General features: G+C 41.8%; 1 protein-coding gene across 6 annotated transcripts in view; it reads left to right on the top strand.

Annotated features, from left to right (window-relative positions):
- Positions 1-212: 212 nt before the first annotated feature.
- ccdc141 (coiled-coil domain containing 141) overlaps positions 213-20,416 on the top strand; it is a 129,676-nt gene continuing 109,472 nt past the window's right edge. The window contains exons 1-4 of one of the 6 annotated variants that reach the window (XM_069935846.1): positions 213-251; positions 1,624-1,714; positions 11,387-11,437; positions 20,168-20,290. In XM_069935846.1, the coding sequence (XP_069791947.1) occupies positions 11,417-11,437; positions 20,168-20,290 (144 nt within the window). In that variant the 5' untranslated portion in view covers positions 213-251; positions 1,624-1,714; positions 11,387-11,416. Of the gene's footprint in view, positions 252-1,623; positions 1,715-3,374; positions 3,458-4,480; positions 5,269-11,386; positions 11,438-19,670; positions 19,982-20,167; positions 20,291-20,416 lie in introns of those variants that run through there. The other 5 variants (XM_069935847.1, XM_069935848.1, XM_069935849.1 and 2 more) reach the window with 5 other exon arrangements.

The following is a 20,416-nucleotide window of genomic DNA, read 5'->3' as shown; positions in this document are numbered from 1 at the left end:
ATTGGCAACCTGAGTTTTAGAACCAAACCTTTGATGTGATCGGGAAGCCTTTGGTGCCCGAGGCCCCTCAGGAGTACCTCCCACCCATAGCATCCTCTCGCAACCCTCAATGGGTTATGTTCAAAGAGAACCCAATGATTGTGACAGCTTTAAACCAGCCATTCTCCCCATGGTGATGTGTTACCATGGTGATATATTTATTACCTTTGGTGATGTGATTCAAGATTAAGTCAACATTGCAAGGTTAGCAGGTAAAGGGAACCTTGGTTTTCCAGGGGTATTGTGGATCTGGTTTGGAAGAAGAGGGGTGTATTGCAGGTATAGGCCACATGGAGCAAATGAGGTACTTGAGGAGTATAAAAAATGCAAAAAAAACCCTCAAGAAAGAAATCAGGAAGGTTAAAAGAAGACACAAGATTAATTTGGCAGACAATGTGAAGGAAAATCCTAATGGTTTCTACAGGTATATAAAGAGCAAAAAGAAAGTAAGGGTTAAAATTAGTCCCCTTGATGTCCAGAGTGGTTGTCTTTGTATAGAGATGTTTTGCTTTTCATCAGTATTCACTCAGGAAGAGTCATGGGAAGTAAGGAGTGAGGTCATGGAACCTGTACAGTTTAAAGAGGAGGAAGTGCTTCCTGTCTTAAAAGCAAATAAGGGTGGATAAATTCCCAGGGCCTGGCAAGATATTCCTTTGGTCCTTGAGGGCTGGTAATGCTATCTATGGCGGGGGCTCTGGCAGAAATATTTAAAATGGGCTTAGCCACGGGTGTGGTGCCAGAGGATTGAAGGGTAGCTCATATTACTGTGTTGTTTAGAAAAGGCTCTAAAAGTAACCCTGTAAATTATAGGCTGTTGAACCTGACATTAGCAGTAGGTAAATTATTGGAAGGTAAATTATTTGGAGAGCCAGAAACTGGTTCGGGATAGTTAACATGGCTTTGTGTGTGGTAGATTGTGTTTAATTAATCTTGGAGTTTTTCAAGGAGGTTACCAGGAAAGTTGTCCACATGGACTTCAGTAAGGCCTTTGACAAGGTCCCACATGGGATGTTAGTCAGGAAGGTTCAGATACTAAGTATTCATGGTGAAGAGGTGAACTAGATTTGACAATGGCTGGACAGGAGAAGCCTCTCAGATTGGAGGTCTGTGACTAGTGGTGTGTCTCAGGGATCGGTGCTGGGACCATTGTTGTTTGTCATCTATATCAATGATCTGGATGATATTGTGGTAAATTGGATCAGCAAGTTTACAGATGATACTAAGATTGGAGGCGTTGTGGACAGCGAAGAAAGTTTTCAAACCTTGCAGAAGATCTGGACCAGCTGGAAAAATGGCAGATGGAATTCAATGCAGACAAGTGTGAGGTGTTGCATTTTAAAAGGATAAACCAAGAAAGGACGTACATGATAAAGGATAGGGCACTGAGGAGTGTGGTAGAACAAAGGGATCTGGGAATACAGGTAGTCCCCGGGTTATGAATGTTACCTGCATCTATCCATAAGCCAAAGTTGTACACAAGATGGAACAGGTACAACAGTTACTTCTGGTTCTTATTGAGCGTTCAGCCATATTATCCAAAAGCACTGCTCTGCCGATGTTACCCAGCTCTATCTCCCTCTGAAGCTCAATGGTCAAGAAAAGATAACCAGCCTCATCAACTGTCTGGAGGACATAAAGTGCTGGATGGCTCAAAACTTCCTGCAGCTAAACAAAGGTAAATCTGAGATCATCCTATTTGCCCCCCCCCCCCCAACTCCACCAAAATGATCTCCAATACCCTTGGCAATTTATTCACCCTCATTAAACCACATGTCAAATCCCTTGGTGTGATATTCGATTCTACCTTCAAGATTAACAAACAAGTCAATGCAGTAGTAAAAGCTAGCTTATTCCAGCTCCACACTATTGCCAAAATCAAATCATTCCTGTCACTGAAAGATCTTGAGGAAGTTATTCGCACCCTCATTTCTATTTACACTATTCTAACTATCTTTACTTGGGAATTAGTCAGTCATCATTATTTCGTTTGCAACTGTAGCAGCAAGGTTCCTGACAGGAGCCAAGCCTCCCTTCATTGGTTGCCAGTTCGGCTCAGGATTAGATTTTAAAGTTCTCCCGTTTGTTTACGAAGCCCTTAATGGACCAGCCCCCTCCTACAGCTCCAATCTTCTAACGCCCGACTCCACTTCAAGACCCTCAGATGGGCCAATTTAGGGCGCTTGGTTGTTTCCCACTCAAATCGCAAACTCGGGGGCGATCGCACCTTCATTTCTGCAGCCCCCAAACTGTGGAACATCATTCCTCCCTCCATCAAATCAGCCCCTTCCTTTAACTCTTTTAAATCTAGGCTGAAGTTGTATTTTAGCTTGCATGCACTTTGAGGTGATTGTTGATTGTTACCAATGTTTTAAGTACAATTCGAAACCTCGGGGACTTGTTTTATACTGCACTTTAAATAGCTGCTTAAGTTGAAATGCAATTTATGATCTGTACAGCACTTTGGTCCACGTGAGTTGTTTTAAATGTGGTATATAAATAAACTATTGGTGCATAAATTGATTACCCCCCACTGACGAAGCGGGGTATTGTAACAATCCGTCCCAGCAGGGAAATGAATGTGATCAATGAAGTGGGACGTGCCGCAGGCAACATGTTTTTTTCAATTTTGTTTTGGGGTTTTTTAAAAATTTCTTTCCCTTACTTAGTCTTTCTGATTGTTTTTCTCTCTTGGGATCATACAACCTACCTGCCGATTAAAAAGCTTTTACACTGGACCCTTAACCGGTAGATTGGCCATCAATTACTAGGACAAGGTGCCAGTGTGCAGGGAAAACACCCATCTGTAAAGGCGGAGGTTCTTTGCCCTTAAGCCTAAAGACTTACCTCTCCGAATGTGCCGCAGCCGGCTCCGAGGCGCCGATTCCAACCCTTCCTGGGGAAGGATCATTGGCGGAGCGCTGCGCTCTGCTGCCTGACCTGAATATACAGCCACTGCAAGAGGCTGGTTAAGGGTGGGCTGATGGCTCCGTCAGCCCGCACCCATCTCCCCACTCACTCCTCTCTCTCCATGACCCCCCTCAAGGCAGGGGCGGTGGGCCGGAGCCGGCAGGTTGCAGGAGTCTACGGGGCAACAGGGGGCTGGTTTGGGCTGTGACAGCCTCACTGGGCCACTTTGGCCTACGGGGCTGCTCTCTGTGGCTCAAAACGCGGCAGAGCAATGGCCGTCGTCCCTACCCATAATCCCCCACGCAGCTGGAACAGTTCTGGGAAACAGAGCGGTTCCAGCTGTGTGGGGGGATTAAGGGTAGGAACGACGGCCATTGCTCTGCCACGTATTTATGATGGGTGGTGCTATGGCACCAGTTGCCCAGCCTCCACTGGCTCCAGAGGGCACTATGAGGCTCCGCTCAACATGAATGTGATGCTGGAGCAGCCTTTTAGGGCTGCTGTCTGAAAGGTAAATTTCAAGTTTTCAATGCACTCTTGTAACCAGCCTGACATGAAATGGCCTTTTCTCTCTCTTCTCTGTCTCCCTTTCCTCCATCTCTGCATTCACAGACCCTCCCCTCCTACCTTTCCTTATCCTGTCCTATCAATGTCCAATTATCACCTTTTGTCTGTTGGTCTCTGCACCTCCCCCCCACCCCGCCTTTTCTTTCCTTCTCTCCAACCTTTTAAATTCTGGCTTCTTTTTACTTCTACTTTTGTTGAAGGGCTGAGGCCTGAAACGTTGGTTATATAATCTCTACCTCCTATGGACGCTTCAAGACCTGCTGAGTCTCTCCAGCAATTTTGTTTTTAATTTCTCACAGCACCTGCTTCGCTGTAGTCTTGCCCCTCTTCATTTTATCGGTTTCCCTTGTATTTTTCTTGTTCTGTTGGCCGCTTATCTCTGTCAATGTAAATGTTGTTCCAGCAACCCGTACACATCTTCACAGTTCACGCCTGATGTAAATAACTGCAGAGAAGTGGTCACACAATAGTTTGTCCCCTTATCTTTAGATTATTCTCTCAGTGTAGTTTAACATTCCTGAGTGCATGGAAATAGCAATTATCAGCACTGCTTAACTTGCGACTGAAGCGTTACATTTACAGAATGCTCTGGAGCCTTTCTGGAATGCAGACAGCTGCTTTAAATCTGAATATGCTACTCAAAAATAGCCTTAATCTCTCCTCTTAAGAATTGTTTTCTGTTTAAATATAATCTTGCAAATACGTAGTTATTTTAACTTGAGTTATGCATCAATCTCATATGTATTTGATTGAAGGGTTACGATCTAATATTTCTCACACTTTAACTTAGAAAATAGGAAGCTGCTAACGGATACAATATGACTTTGGAAACTGTTAATTAAACAAGAAGGATATTATGTACAAATTAGAGAAATATATCATCCAGCAGTAAGCGTGCGTCAGAAGGTTTAAGACTAAACAATCACATGCTGAAGACATGTATTCAGGACTATTGTACTCCTCTCTCCGAGAATGTCATCCCACCATCTGTGCAGGCAAGCTGTTCTTATCCGAGTCTGAAACTTTTGCGCTGAATTGGAGCCATGGAATTATACGGCTGACAAGCAGGGCCTTCGTCCCGTCAGGAATCATTTATACTGATCCTGTTTCCCAGCACTTGGCCTGTAGCATTCTGGGCCAATTTTTCCTCACAAAATACTGTTTTAGTGCTTCATTTTAATGCGCCTCAACATTCATTGGAGCGACTTCATCTCCAACATCGAAGTATTCGAGCTGGTAGAGTCCGCAAACATCGAATCCATGCTGCTGAAGACCCAACTGCACTGGGTGGGTCACGTCTCTAGAATGGAGGACCATCGCCTTCCCAAGATCGTGTTATAAGGCGAGCTCTCCACTGGCCACCGAGACAGAGGTGCACCAAAGAAGAGGTACAAGGACTGCTTAAAGAAATCTCTTGGTGCCTGCCACATTGACCACCGCCAGTGGGCTGATCTCGCCTCCAACCGTGCATCTTGGCGCCTCACAGTTCGGCGGGCAGCAACCTCCTTTGAAGAAGACCGCAGAGCCCACCTCACTGACAAAAGACAAAGGAGGAAAAACCCAACCCCAACCAACCAATTTCCCTTGCAACCGCTGCAACCGTGCCTGCCGGTCCCGCATCGGACTTGTCAGTCACCAACGAGCCTGCAGCAGACGTGGACATACCCCTCCATAAATCTTCATCCATGAAGCCAAGCCAAAGAATGCCTTAGGCAATTCTCTGCAGAATTCTTCACATTCTCTCTATTGACAAGGGTAGGACTAAATAAAATGGCCATGTATTCCACTGACATTTCGGGCCTCAAGCCAAACCAAGTTTATTGTCGTATGATTGCACAAGTGCAACCCAACTAAATAGGCAGATCCCTTTTTCAAGGTATATTAACGGAGGAAGAGTTGAGGAGTCTTACCTGTGACAGCTTGTAGCGGACGATGAGAAGCCTTGCCTGTAAGGCAATATTCCAGGTGTTGTCTAAACAGAGTTTCATGGAGCTGCAACATTGACTCACAACACTGTGAACTCTATCCCCCAACTAATGAAGGCCAGGATACCATAATCCTTCTTAACTACCCTATCAATCTGCATGGCAAATCTATGGATTTGAACCCCACAGTCTGTCTTTCTTCCACCCTTTTAAGAATCTTCCCATTTACCATGTCCTTTTGCTTTGATGAAGTGCTCTGGCCCAAAACGTTGGTTCTATATCTTTACTTCCTATGGACGCTGCGAGACCTGCTGAGTTCCTCACCATTGTTTTTATTAGGGTAAATTGGGAACAGATGTCCTTGACGGAAAGCACAGAAGCAACATGATGGATGTTAAGAGATTAATTGCTCAGGGTTTTGTATAGGTGTGCGCCACCGGGCAGGGGAAAGATGGTCGGATAAATTGAGGAAGAAGGAAGCAAAAGACAGGAAGGACTCATGAGAATTTTATGGTAGCCAGGAAGAAACTTAAGACAGGATTTAGAAGAGCTTGAAGCAATGTTCCCTCTAATATTTAGGAGTCAGTGTGCACAAAAATCTGATGTTGTGCATTTTACTTTCCTGTATGTGCACACTGAATGCCTGTGCAAATTTAAACTTGAAATTGTTTCAAGATAATTTTGGCACAGCCGGTCTCTCATGGCTAATAAAACTGTATTGGCATGTTTTAATATAATACAAGTATGATGGCATTCTACGAAGATTTTATTCAAGACTTTGAACTGCTTTGTTCCATTTGTGCGCACATTAATTTCCTTTGTGCGTTGGTTGCAAACCTATGTGCACACGAACAATTTAGAGGGAACGGTAGCCATAAAAAGGCCTTGACATGTAGGATTAAGGCCTCCTATGCATACATGAAGAGAAGAATGATGAAAGTGAAGGTAGGGCTGCTTAAGGATAAAGGTGGAACATGTCCCTGGAAGGAGAGGAGGTAGGGGAGGTCCTAAATAAATTCTTTGCTTCAGTGTTCAACAGAGATATGGACCTTGGTCACTGTGAGGCCATTGTAGAACAAGCTTATGTGCTGGAGCATGTTGAGGTTGAAAATAAGGAAGTTCTGGATCTTTTTAAAAACTCTAAGATTGGTAAGTCCCCAGAACCAGACAAGATAAACAGCAGGTCACTACTGGAAGTGTGGGAAAGGATTGCTGGGGTATTGCCAATGAACTTTGCATCCTTGTGGCCACAGGGAAGATACCGGGGGATTGGAGAATGGCAAATGTCATCTCCTGGGGAGAATCCTGGGAATTATAAACTAGTGGGGATAACTATTGGAGAGGATACTTAGAGACAGGATTTATGAGGATTTTGATAAGTATGGATAGTCAGCATGGCTTTCTGATGGGCAGATTGTGCCTCACAAGAATAATTGAACTTTTTGAGGAGGTAACAAACAAAATTGATGAAGGTAGGGTGGTTGATGTGGCGTACTTGGATTTTGACAAAGTCCCCCATGGTAGACTCATTCAGAAAGTCATGAGCCATGACTTGTGTCTCATGGAAACTTGGCTGTGTGGAATCAGAATTGGCAGAAGGCAGTGGTGGATCAAATATATTCTGCCTGGAGGCTCTGTAGTTCCATGGGGATCTCTTCTGGGACACCTGCTCTTGGTGATTTTTTAAAATAAATGACCTGGACGTAGAAGGATAGGGATGGGTCAGTAAGTTTGCAGATGACACGGAGGATGGAGATGTTGTGGATCATGTGGAAAGTTGTTGGGAGTTGCAATGGGATGTAGAGTTCGGCGGAAAAGTGGCAGATAGAGTTCAATCCGGATAGGTGTGAAGTGATGCATTTGTAAGGACGAACTTAAAGGTGGAGTACATGGGTGATGGCAGGGTTCTGAATGTTGTGGGAGAATAGAGGGACCTTGGGATCCAAATGCATAGATCTTTCAAGGTTGCTGAGCTGGTTGATAATGTAGTGAAGAAGGCTTATGGTGTGCTGGCCTTCATTAGTCAGGGGATTGAGTTCAAGAGCTTTGAGGTAATGTTGCAGCTCTTCAAAACTCTGTTTAGACCACACTTGCAATATTGTGTTCCATTCTGGTCGGCTTGTTACTGGAAGGATGTGGACGCTTTGGAGAGGGTGCAGAGGAAATTTACCAGGAGGTTGCCTGGATTGGAGAATGTGTCTTACAAGGTGAAGAAGGATGAGAGATGACAATAAAAGTTTACAAGGTTATGAGAGGCATATACAAGGTTAACAGCCTACACTTTATCCTAGGGTGACAGTCGTAAACACCACCTGGTATCTATTTAAGGTGAGGGAAGGAAAGTTTAGGGGTGATATCAGGGGTAAGCTTTTTACATAGAGAGTAGTGGATGCCTGGAATGAATTGTTATGGGTGGTGGTGGAGGCTGGTACAATAGGGAGATTTAAATGACTCTTTCAAATTGGTTAGGTTGGACTTCCCTTTAGTAAAGGTAGACTGCTATCCCTAATCAATTCCCACCTCTGGAAGGGAAGATTAATCATAAACCTCAAAATTGTTCCCAATAACTTTTCGATCTGTGACATTAGATTTGCTGGTTTATAATTACCTGGCTTATCCCAGATGCTCTTGGTACAGTAGTCACTGTCCTCCAGACGTTTGTCATTTCTGTGGCCAAAGATTTGTCAGAGTCCAAGAAATTTCCTGTGGCATAGTTTGGTCGCTGTGATTTTGTTCATTCAGTCTGATTTATTTACCTTTCAGCTTGTGGTACAACCACTGTATGCATGCATTGTATGAACTGTCCCGCCCCCTGATCCTGTGACTCCTCCCTCCTGGAAACCCCTATAAAAGCTGTTACACCCAAACTCCTCCCTCAGTACATGCCTTGGAACCGGGCCAGCATCATGTGAGATGTGTTGATGTCTTAAGGTAGTTAAAGCCTATTAATCACAAATCTCTGTCTAATGTGGTTGATTGACAGCGCTACAATGTTGTTATGATGCACTTATTGGTATTGTACAATTCCACTCTCCTTCATCCGAATATGTTCATAGTGAATACAGATTTGCAGACATCACTTTTGTTCTCTACTTCCAGGCACAGTTTGCCATTTGATGCCTCATGGGCCCTGGTCTATCACCATTTTGCTCTATTACACTTTAATATAAACTGCTTTGTGATTTTCCTGATGTGCCTGTCTGTGCCATTTCTTGCCACCTCTTCATCTTCCTAACCAATTCAGAATTTGGATTACTGCTCTATCTTTAATCTTCTTAAAGTTCTCCCAGAGGGTGGCACGGTTAGTGTTGTGGTCAGCGCACTGTTGTGACAGCACCTGTGACCCAGGAGTTTGTACATTCTCCCGTATCCTGCATGGTCTCCTCCGGGTGGTTCAGTTTCCTCTCACATTCTAAATATCTACATGGTTAGTAGGTTAATTGGTCACGTGGGTGTATTTGTGGGCAGCACGGGCTCATGGGTCAGAAGGTTCTAGTACTGTGCTGAATCTCAAAACAAATTTTAAAACTTATAAATATAATACTACATCCAAAATGTCGTCCTGCTGACAATCTTTTTGGTGACCTGCCCTCCACCAAAATTTCCAATTTATTTTCTATTCAAAAACATAATTACTCATGAGTTCAAGTTTATGATTGTCTGATTGTACATGTAGAACCTGATGAAATTGTGCATGTACAAGAACACACAGTGAATGAAGACCCACAGAAGGAATCAAAATAAATATTTGGGATGACTTTTGTGGTGCCAGGATACTGTTCATCCATCTCACAGCCTGTGGGAAGAAGCTATTCCCCACATTAGCATCCTGATTTTGATCCACCTGTGCACCTTCTGGATGGTAGCGGGTCAAAGATACTATGTGGTGGATGGAAAAGGTCTTCGATAATTCCTTGAGCCTAGTCAATGTTGTCTCGAGAGGAAAGGGAGACCATAGTGATCCTCTTGGCTGTTTTAATGATCCTCTGAATAGACTTCTGATGCTTTGCAGCTACCAGACCACACAAAGTTGTAGCCAGGCAGGACACTCTAAATTGTGCTCTTTATCAAAGGATGTCAAGATGGGGCCAGTAGTCTTGCCCCCCCCCCCCCCACCTCTACCACCTTGGGAAGTGTTGGCAGATGAGGTTATGTGGGACCAAGATGGGTCGTCCTTGTATGCACATGATGGAACTTTGTGTTCTCCACTCTCTGCTACAGAACTGTTAATGTGTAGTGGAGAATGGTTGTCCTCTTGAAGTTGAAAATCATCTCCTTTGTCTCTTGAGTTTTAGGTTGTTATTTGCGCACCATTTTACGAGCGACTCATCATGTGGCTGTTGAGGCTAACTGCTATTGTATCATCTGCAAATGTCATTTGAACTTAATCTGGCAGTGTAGTTGTGAGTCAACGGCATGAACAGTAGTGAGCTGAGCACACAGCCCTAAGGTGAGCCATTCCTCAAGCGTGATGGGGCTTGAGGGTTTGCTGCCAACTAGGACAGACTGTTCTGTCAAATGTCCAGAATCCAGTTGCAGAGAGGGGTGTTAAGTCCCAATAAGGACAGTTTATCCACTAGCCTCTGAGGTATAATCACGCTGAGCTGAATTCAATGAACAGTTTGATATGTGAGGCATTGTTCTCTTGGTGGGTCAGGATGGAGTGGAGGGTCAAGGCTTAAGCATCATCTGCGGACCAGTTTGAACGATAGGCAAATTGAAACAGGTCCAAGGTTGATGTAAGGTGTATTTTGATGTGTTCCATCACCAGCTGCTTGAAAACATATTTAGATATCATATAATACAATATATAACCATAAATCAAATTCATGAAAAATGTAAATCTGGGGCAGTAACTTGCAATTCTCCAACAAAAATGGCTTAAGTTAAAAAATATTTAGTAAATTTTGAGTTCAAGTTCTGTTGTACAGTTGTAATGGAATATTTTGGAGATAAATTGGTAAAATTAGAGTAGGTTAAACACACACACTTTAAACAGATCTTATTTGAAATATTGAAGAATTTATATTCAGTGACTTTACAGAAACTATGGAGAATGCTGTGCACATTTCACAAGTGGATGCTAATTGAAATGATGTCATTGAAACAACAGGCAGGAGACACTCTGGCTGTTAAAATCTCTTTGCCAAGGATTTTGACAGAGTGCACAGAAAGGTCACTCCTGGGTTTTTGTTTACCTAAAGGCAACAGCTTGACCAAGAAGACAAACTCCTATTGTTTGCTGGAGAAGGTCAAGGGTTTTTCAAGTGAGAGAGTGACATGGACTTTCTGGCAGTTGGGGAGAAAGAGAGAGAGCTGAAACAAGCAGGAGAAGATGGTTGGAACTGAAGCAAACTCCAGAGTGGCAGATGACTGGAAGTGCTATCTGATGTTTCTCTTGGAATAAATTGAACAGAAAGGAACTTTGTGGTGAGCTGAAAGAAAGAAGTGATCATCTGGAGAACCCTGATGGGGCAAGTTTCATCAGCAAGATATTGAGGTGACTCATGGTGGTACCTCAGTTGTGGAAATCCTGGAATTGTCTCTCTACAAACCCTATGAGAACTTTCCTGAGCAGTAAACATTTACCTTTCGAGCACCAAAGCCTCGTGAACTTTATACATGTTAAATTCTGTGCAGAGTATAAGAATTGCCTGCAACCAGAGAACTTGGAAGAATGAGAAGTGAGATTGAACTGTGAACCAAAGAACTTTTCTTAAATTTACACACACATTACATACACGTATGTTTAGAATTAGAAGGGGATTAAGTTGGGTTAGTTAAATTAAAAGAAATAAGTTAAAATTTGATTCTGTTTTCATGTTTGAAGATAATTAAAAACAACTTTTGTTTAAGTAACTAGTTGTCTTGGTGAATGCTTATTGCTGCTGGGTTTTGGGGTCCTTGGGCTCGTAACATAGTATATTGAATTCTAATCTTTCTGGCAGGTGTCCACCAGTTACGATGGTGCTCAGAAGATGGATTTCTGGAACTCATCGGTGAGTTGGACTCCACATTGGAGGATTTCTCAATTTAACATGGACTGATGCAAGTGGAGAATTATTTTTTTTGTTTGCCTTTGTTTGTTTTTGTATGTTTTAAAATATTTAATACCTGAAAATTAGGTTTGGGGCATCGGGCAACACTAATGTGACTCTTTGCCTGCCACAAAGTTAAAGTATATCGCGTATGATACATTTTTCTTCTTTCTTTTAAAAATATTTTTATTGATATTTATTCAATAGAAAAAAATGAATGTTGCAATTATGTTGTGCTACAAAACTAGTGAAAAAGTTACAATAATGGTCACGGGTAGAAATTCATAAGGTACAAACATGATGACACAATAGGACGTGACAAAAAAAAATTCTAAACCCCTTCCCCTAATCAAAGTTGAAGGTTGACATTTAAAAATTCAAGTGGTATAATCTTGGAGAGAGACAACACCATGCTAAAATTCCAAATCAACACTCACTCTTAAGGTCATGATAGTTGACCATAAATGAGCCCCATTTCATTTGGAATTTGATATTGGAATTAATAACAGCATATCTAATTTTTTCCAAGTTTAAACAAGACAAAATATCCCTTAGCCATTGTCTGTGTATAGGTACATTTTTAATGTATTATTACATGACAAAGCAACAGTGAACCTTAATTATTCCTAAATTTCAGAAATAATCATAGTTTTTGATAGTTGGCTAAGCCAGATGTGTGTCCTAGTCTGATTTCAACTTTTTTTTCAGCTGGACTATGTGAACCTCATCATCTCTTCTTTCCTCATTCCCCATCTCACCGGGGGGTGGACACACCCACACCCACCCACCCACACTCACACACACACACACCACTCCGCTCCCCCTTCCTGGCGATAGCTTTGTCAGGAGAATACATGTAAATATTTAAATAATGAGCAGAGATATCTCATTGTCATCTGCAACTAGATGGAGATTGGCTCTTAAATTAATGATTAGGAGTAAAGCAATTGTTAGAATAATAAATATATTTTCAACAGCTGGTTATATTCCATTGTGTGAAGCACTTGGAATCCATCTGTCTACCGTTTAAATCCTTAGATTTCCACCAAGTTGTTAATGAGATCATGGGATTTTTAAGGGTTACTATTTTGGCACCTACTCTTTTAGAAGCTTTGGCACTTTTTGTTTCCATATTTTTGGCTGCCATGATGACTTTAAAATCAAATGATTATCCTTGGGGAAAATTACGTTAACACCTCTATGTTAATCTTTTTGGAAGGAAAAAGACCACGAGTTCAAAATGAACAAGGGACTTTGTAATATTCAACCATTAGACTGTGCAGTTCTCAGTTGCAAGTACTGTGAGATAGGATGATGAGATGATAAGTAGTTGGCAGGTCCAACAGCGGATGCAATGACAAAAATCCATCAAGCTTCTGATAAGATCCCAGCATCCACTGTCCCAACTATTTCTGGTATCATGTGCAGTTGGCACGGAATGGTATTTAAAACATTTTATATTAATTTAGACGTACAGCACAGTATCAGGCCCCTTTGGCTCACAAGCCTGTGTCGCTCAAATACCCCGAATTGACCTACAACCCCAGTCCAGTTTTGAATGGTGGGAGTAAACTGGAGCACCCAGAGGAAACCCACCCCAACATGGGGAGAATGTTCAAACTCCTTACAGACAGTGCTGGATTCGAACTCTGGTCTCTGACGCTGCTATGTTAACTGCACCGCTCTATGTATATGTGGCAAATAACAACAAGAATCAGTGAAGCTAAATGGCACTTGCTGTGAAGGCAAAATTTAGATAGAATTAGGTTAAAATACCAATATTCTGTAATAGTTTGGATTTTAAAGAAAACTGGAGTTGTCAATGTTAAGGAAAGAATAGCAATAATATAAATCACTAGCTAGGTAGAAAGTAGCCTTTGGATTTGGGGCTATTTGGATCAATTAGGAAAGACAGCCCTGTTTTTCAAATGGCCAATCCAAATTATTGGTTAGTGTCTCTTGAGAAGTTGGAAGTTCTCCATTGCATTTGCTAAATACAGTGCTGAGGCTCCAGCGGGTCAGTGGTTGGAGCCCTGGTCTTGCACACCAGGGAATGCAAGTTCGTTCCTTGCTGGGGTCTCATTAGTAGCCCTCTGAGTTCCTTACATCTGTCCCTTACGGTAGACAAAGTTTCAGGATTTCATACAAGATGTTTTCTAACGGAACCATTACATTTAAATATAAACTCAAAATACAACTCTTAAAATACGAACGATTCTGAGAAATGTAGTTGCGCATTCCAGTTGAGTAAATCACCCTTTTTAGTATCCAAACAGAAATACAGTTGTCAAACTAAATGGGAACTTAGATATTTAATAATAACTGAAATTGTTTGTTAGTGAGTTATTAAAAATATTATCATTTGACATCAGGATTGTTAATCATTTCAACAATTGCCAAATACAGGCATGTTACTTTGTTATCTAATTATTAAGCATTTTCATTTAATTTTTGAAATAAAGTTTGCGGTCTTTCATTTACATGACACCTGGAAGCCTGAAACATGGCAGATATAAAACATTTGTTCATTGGAAGTTGTGAATTCAAAATACTCCTGGCAGTATTGATCTAAGGAAAATATAATATCAAGGTTCACAATTGTAATACCTGATAACCGTAAAGCATAAGCATTATGCCTCTTTGGGGGACTTTCTAAAATACTTGGTTGCCCTGCACAGGGCACATTTTACAGAAGAAAATAAGACAGGAATTGGCATTTCAATTCTTTTAACCTGCTCCACCATTCAATGAGATCATGATTAAATGTTTCAGTTCCCATAGACCACAATTCCATGATCTTTAAAAAAAAATTATTTGTGTAAATGAAACATGATTGAAGGAGACAATGGCAGATTGCAGCTAACAAGATAAGTGTCTACGATAACTTGCTTGAACATGAAACCTGCTGGGCATTCAAACGATGTGAGCCACTTCACATTTTTGATTATGTTCCCAATCATTTTAGATGATTTAGCAAAATGAATGTGAATTTTAGCCATTCTGAATAGGGGCATCACGGTTGGCGTAGTGGTCAGTGCAATCCGTTTACAGTGCCAGCGATTGGGAACAGGGTTCAAATCTCTCACTATCTATAAGGAGTTGGTACGTTCTCCCCATGTCTGCATGGGTTTTCCCCGGGGGCTCTGGTTTCCTCCGACCCTTCAAAATGTGCTGGGGGTGTAGATGAACTGAGCAGCACAGACTCATGGGCTGAAATGGCCTGTTACCGTGATGTATGTCTAGATTTATAAACATGTAATCTTGAATATGTTCTTAAAAGCCTTTAATATGTAAAAATTAAATTCTAGAATGATACAGCAGGTAAGTGCACCGCTGCTTTTATAACAAGGTGTGTTGCATTGCACCATCTGATGTTCAGTTATTTTTCTTTCCACCAAAGATTATTTTTACTTTTGATCAATTATTTAAAACATATTTAGACACAGCAGGTAACAGGCCATTTTGGCCGCACAAGTCTGTGCCACCCAATTGACCTATGAACAATGGGAGGAAACTGGAAGCCTAGGGGAAACCCCACGCAGAGACGGGAAGAACGTACAAACTCCTTACAGAGAGCTCCTTGCTTGGCTATTTGCCAGCCCCATCACTAATCTGTCTCGCAGTGCCTGATATAGAATCTGCTCGAAATGTCAGTGCTCCTCCAATTTGCTCAACGACGCCAGGTATTCCCTTACTGTTTCTCTTGGTCCTTGTCTCCTTTCATAGAATCGTTGCCTTTCTGCCATAACTGGTGGTTTGGGGCTTAAATGGTTCCTTAGAGCTGTGCATAATTCATTGAATGTCTTCGTCCCTGGATCCTCCGGGGTCAGAAAGGTCTTAAGGAGGTTGTAACAATTGTAACAACAGGTTTAATGCTGCCCATTATACTGAGGAAGAGGGCATGTTTGTGGTTTACTGGATCTTCCGCAATATTGTGGGCTGCGCAGTAGTAGTTAAACTGTTCGACGTAGTTATCCCAACTTTCTTCTACTTCGTTGAATTCCATGAAATTTCCCTCCGCCATCTTGGTGTGCTTTCACCTTGATCTATTCGCGGAAATATGGGGTTGTTAGGTAGTTGTTTTCTACCTTCTGTTGTTTTCCTTCTCATGGTTGATGCATGGAGTATGTGTAGGGTCTGTTTTGTTCCTCGTCGCCACTGTGGTGTACGCACTCACACAAATACGATTTGGAGGTGTGATTCTTTCTCCTCCTTTACTTCTATTAGACTAACATGGCTACTGACACACAGGGTTATATATATGGAAGGATGACATCATGACGTGGGCGTCACGATGTCAGCAGAGGGTGGGTGTGATAGTACAGATCTATCACCAATGTATATAGTGTATATAGTTACAGTATCTAGACTGTCCTTACAGCGATTGGCTGAGAGCTAAGCCACGCCTACTGTCTGGGCCTTAAAGGGTTGTGTCCCGAGCCAGGTCGGATCATTCCGGATTGGTCGGCCACCTGTGAAGAGCTCCTGTCTTTTGCTAATAAAAGCCTTGGTTTGGATCAACAAGTCTTTGATTCTTTCGACGAGCTCTACAGTGGGTTTATACCCAGCACATGTAAAGTTTAAACAATTTATACTTAAGGCATTTTATATGGATATTAAAAGTAAGAGGATGACAAGGGAAATGATAGGGCCACTGGAGAATAAAAGAGGGAATTTATGGTTTGAGTCGAAGAAAGTGGATGTGTTAAATAAATACTTCGCATTGGTGTTCACTAATCACAAGGTCCTGTAGGACACTCGCCCCTTTCAAATTCTAGCACCTGGGTAGCCCTCCTGGGATCCAGGTGCGATTACTGGGGCAAACGTGCTAGAAGGACCTTTCAAATCGCAGGGAGTGCAACCCATTAAATTGCCAACCTGATGATTTAAGGAGAATCCATCCCCCGCAATGGCGCGTCACGTACTCACCAGAGGTACTGCCGAATGTTCAGATGCTGGCTGCCCGGTGATGCACGCATTTAAGTGCTGACATCACTAGAATAAGTGGGTCGGCTGTTTTCTTTTTCAAATTGGCTATGGATGAGACCTAGGTAAGTTTAACTGGGTTCCCTGACTACCTCTGAAGTAGGTCAGGGACTTGGTTGAGTTCCATCAGGGTTGACTCGGTTGGACCCTTTCAAACTGCTGCAAAACTGGGGTGCTAAACATCCAAATCGCCCAGTTAGGGGCTTGAAGGAATACATTTCAGGTAATTTAAAGAAGCAAGTGTGGAGATTGCTGGGCATGGGGAAATCTTTGTATCTTCACCTACAGCAAGTGAGGTCTTGAAAGACTGGGCAGCAGCCAATATTGTAACTGTTTGTGATATGTAGATAAATGACTTCGATGAAAAAGGGAGTGGCTACCTTGGTAAGTTCACAGATGACATGAACATTGATGGAGTTGTGGACAATGTGGAGGGCTGTCAAAGAACACAACAGGATGTGGATCGATTACAGAGAAGAGGCAGCTGGAGTTTAATCTGGACAAGCGTGAGGTGTTGTGGTTTGGCGGGCAGCAACCTCCTTTGAAGAAGACCGCAGAGCCCACCTCACTGACAAAAGGCAAAGGAGGAAAAACCCAACACCCAACCCCAACCAACCAATTTTCACCTGCAACCGCTGCAACCGTGTCTGCCTGTCCCGCATTGGACTTGTCAGCCACAAACGAGCCTGCAGCTGACGTGGACTTTTTACCCCCTCCATAAATCTTCGTCCGCGAAGCCAAGCCAAAGAAGAATATAGACCAGTGGTTCTCGACCTTTTTCTTTCCACTCACGTACCACTTTAAGTATTCCCTGTGCCATCGGTGCTCTGTGATTAGGAGGGGTTGCTTAAGGTGGGATGTGAGTGGAAAGAAAAAGTTTGAAAACCACTGTTTTAAACATACCTAATTGACTCGTTAGGTGCACAGCTTCAGAACTCCAAAGGAAATGGGCGAATGACAACTTTTCTCAAGGAAAATATTTCAGTAACAATTGGGTTTAGAGCAGTGATTCTCATCCTTCCCTTCTCACTCACATACCATGTTCAGCAATCCCTTAGTAATCACAGAGCACCGATGGCATAGGGATTACTTAATGTGGTATGTGAGGTGAAAGAAAAAGGTTGAGAACCACTGATTTAGAGCTAATAATAGGACCCTTAAAAGCATTGATGTGCAGAGTGAATTGAGAGTCCAGATTCATAACTTATTGAAAGTGTAGGGTGGTGAGGAAGGTATGTGGTGTGCTTGGCTTCATTGATTACAAGGGCAAGGGAGTCATGTTGAAGCCGTATAAAATTTAGGTTAAGCTGCATTGGCATATTGTGTGCATTTGTAGCTGTTCCATTACAGAATGCGTGTGGAAGCTTTGGAAAAGTTGCAGAGGACATTTTCCAAAATGTGGCCTTCATTGTAGGGCATAAACTATGGATAGAGGATGGACAAACTTGCGTTGCTTTCGATGATGAACTGGAAAATGAAGGGTGACCTGACAGAAGCTTATAAACTGAGAGGCATTGAAAGGATAGAGAGTCAGCATATTTTTCCAAGGATATAAATGTCACCTACCAGTAGGGTGGGGGAGGATTTAAAGGAGAGTGATAAGTGGGTGTTATGGGATGGAAGCAGATACAATAGTAGCATTTAAAAGGCTTCTGGATAGACATAGGCATATGTAGGGACTAGTGGGATATGTATCATGTGCAAGTGGCAGAGTTTTAGTTTAACTTGGGCATTGTGTTTGGTGCAGACACGCGGGCAGAAGGGCCTATTCCTGTGTTGTATTGTTCTATGTTCTGTGCTTAGTTAATTAAAGTCAGGACACATGAATAGATCAGGTGTAGCAAATAATGGCAGCTATTCCCTCATGCCTCAGGAATTTGAAGTTTGCATATGGCAACTTGCTCTGTTGATGTACAAGCCCTTCAGTGCCTGTAGCAAGGCCTCAAAAAATGGCAGCTTATGGACATTAATTCGGCAAGCCCATTTTGGGGCAATTTTCACCTGGTTAATATCAATTTTAAATAACTAAAATGGGCCTCAGAGAGAATTGGTTAATGTAGCAGTTAGTGCAACACAGTTGCAACACCACGATCAGGACCAGGGTTTGAATCCCACGCTGTCTGTAAGGAGTTTTTACGTTCTCCTCGTGCCTCGGTGGGTTTTCTCCAAGTGCTTCTGTTTCCTCCCACCGTTCAAAATGTACCGGGGGTTGTAGGTCAATTGGGTGTAATTGGGCGACATGGGCTTGTGGGCCAAAAGGGCCTTTTACCCTGCTGTGTGTTTAAATTGAATTAAAATTAATTTTGGAAAATAAAATACTTAGATATTTAGTGTTCAGACATGGTTTCTCATAACAAGAATACAGTTTTTAACATGTGGACTGAGGGATAAGTAATCAGTTTCCACAAAATCACAAAAAACACTATCGGTCTCAACTTAAGAATAGTATTTTTTTTCCCTTTGATAGCTGTGAATTTTCATTTTCCACATCAATTTTTCTACAATCAAACCACTTGAGCATAATAATGATAAATCCTGCATAAATGTTTTTAATTCCAACCCCCCCCCCCCCCCACCCTGCCCCCCACACAGTGAACTTCTGTGATTTCCAAATAAAATTTTCCTGGATTCAGGGAAAGAAGCATGGCAGAATTAATGTGGACTTGCAGCTCTTTTTCCCTTTAAAATTCTTTCAATTTCAACTGATACTGATTCCAGAAACAACTTATCCCGAATGCTTTCTGCAATCCAAGTTAAAACAGTAGCATTCTGCTTATATACAAACGAATGTTATTACTTGTCCAATGTAACCATGTGAAGTGTAAATTGTAACAACAGGTTTGAATGCTAATATCTTATATTCTTGTATTGCCTTTTTATTTTCTCAGAATGGGATGCAACCATGTGTTATATTAGCTCATCTCTTTTTGTATATCAAAAAAAAAATCAGTATATATCAATTATATGCTCAGAAATAAAACAATGTTTGGTTTAACTAAATTCATCTTGAAACATTTATTGAACCAACTCTTACTGTGGGACAAAATATATTTTTTTTCAAATTGCTATTGTTTCCACATGGCCTTCCAAGGTCATCTTATTTTGTGAAGACTGCATTCAATGTTTCTCTTTTGATAAAGGAACAGAACTGACAGATTATTGCTGTCAAAATAGGGGTGTGTCCGTTTCCGAAAGCACTGATACAACACATGCTGTGTTACTCTATTTTTAAGTCAGCTGTTCTCTGCAGTGGAAACTTAACCAGAATTAGCTGAGACCTTTTCCTCAATACCTTTATAGTTATGAGCAAAAAAGGTTATTGCTTAAATGTTACTTAATAGCCTGTTGTTTACATTTAATTAAAACAAGTATTTGTGGGATCAATCCATCTGCTGTATGAATTGTGGAGCTATCGATATGTCCAGTGAAAGTGATTTTAGAGGTCAACCTTCAGCCACGACTGTTAGTACAGTCGCTGTCCAAACAGGAGACTCAAGAATTATAGTAGCTATATTGAAGGCAAGTTTTCCTTTATTGCTGCTGTTATTGTTCTTTGATATAGAGAAGTGGACTTTGTTAAATTTGACTGACCACTTGCTTAAAATTCTGCATTAATTGCCTTTCTTAAAGTTTGAATCGCAAGCACTAATTAAAGTTTGATTCATTGTCAGATTTCCTGTCAAATAATTACTCTTTGTATTTCAGGCTGGAAGGTGCGTGCAACTTCAACTTGTTGAATCAAAACCAAATTTACTTGAAATTGGCAGCAATCTGGATGAAACCAAGAAATTACTGAATGAACATGAGACCCTTCTGGTTAAACTGAAGGTAAGGGGGACACAGCTTGTCCAAATAGCCATTAATTAGCAAGATTCATATCTCACAAGTTAAAAATATTTGTGTCTCATCCAAAACTTGTGTATGAAATGTGAACGTGGAAAAAACGTGGGATGG

This window comes from Narcine bancroftii, chromosome 4, assembly GCF_036971445.1.
Source record: "Narcine bancroftii isolate sNarBan1 chromosome 4, sNarBan1.hap1, whole genome shotgun sequence".
In the NCBI taxonomy this organism is placed as follows: domain Eukaryota; kingdom Metazoa; phylum Chordata; class Chondrichthyes; order Torpediniformes; family Narcinidae; genus Narcine; species Narcine bancroftii.
Note: the sequence above shows the minus strand (reverse complement) of the source record. Positions and strands in the feature narration are given on the sequence as shown.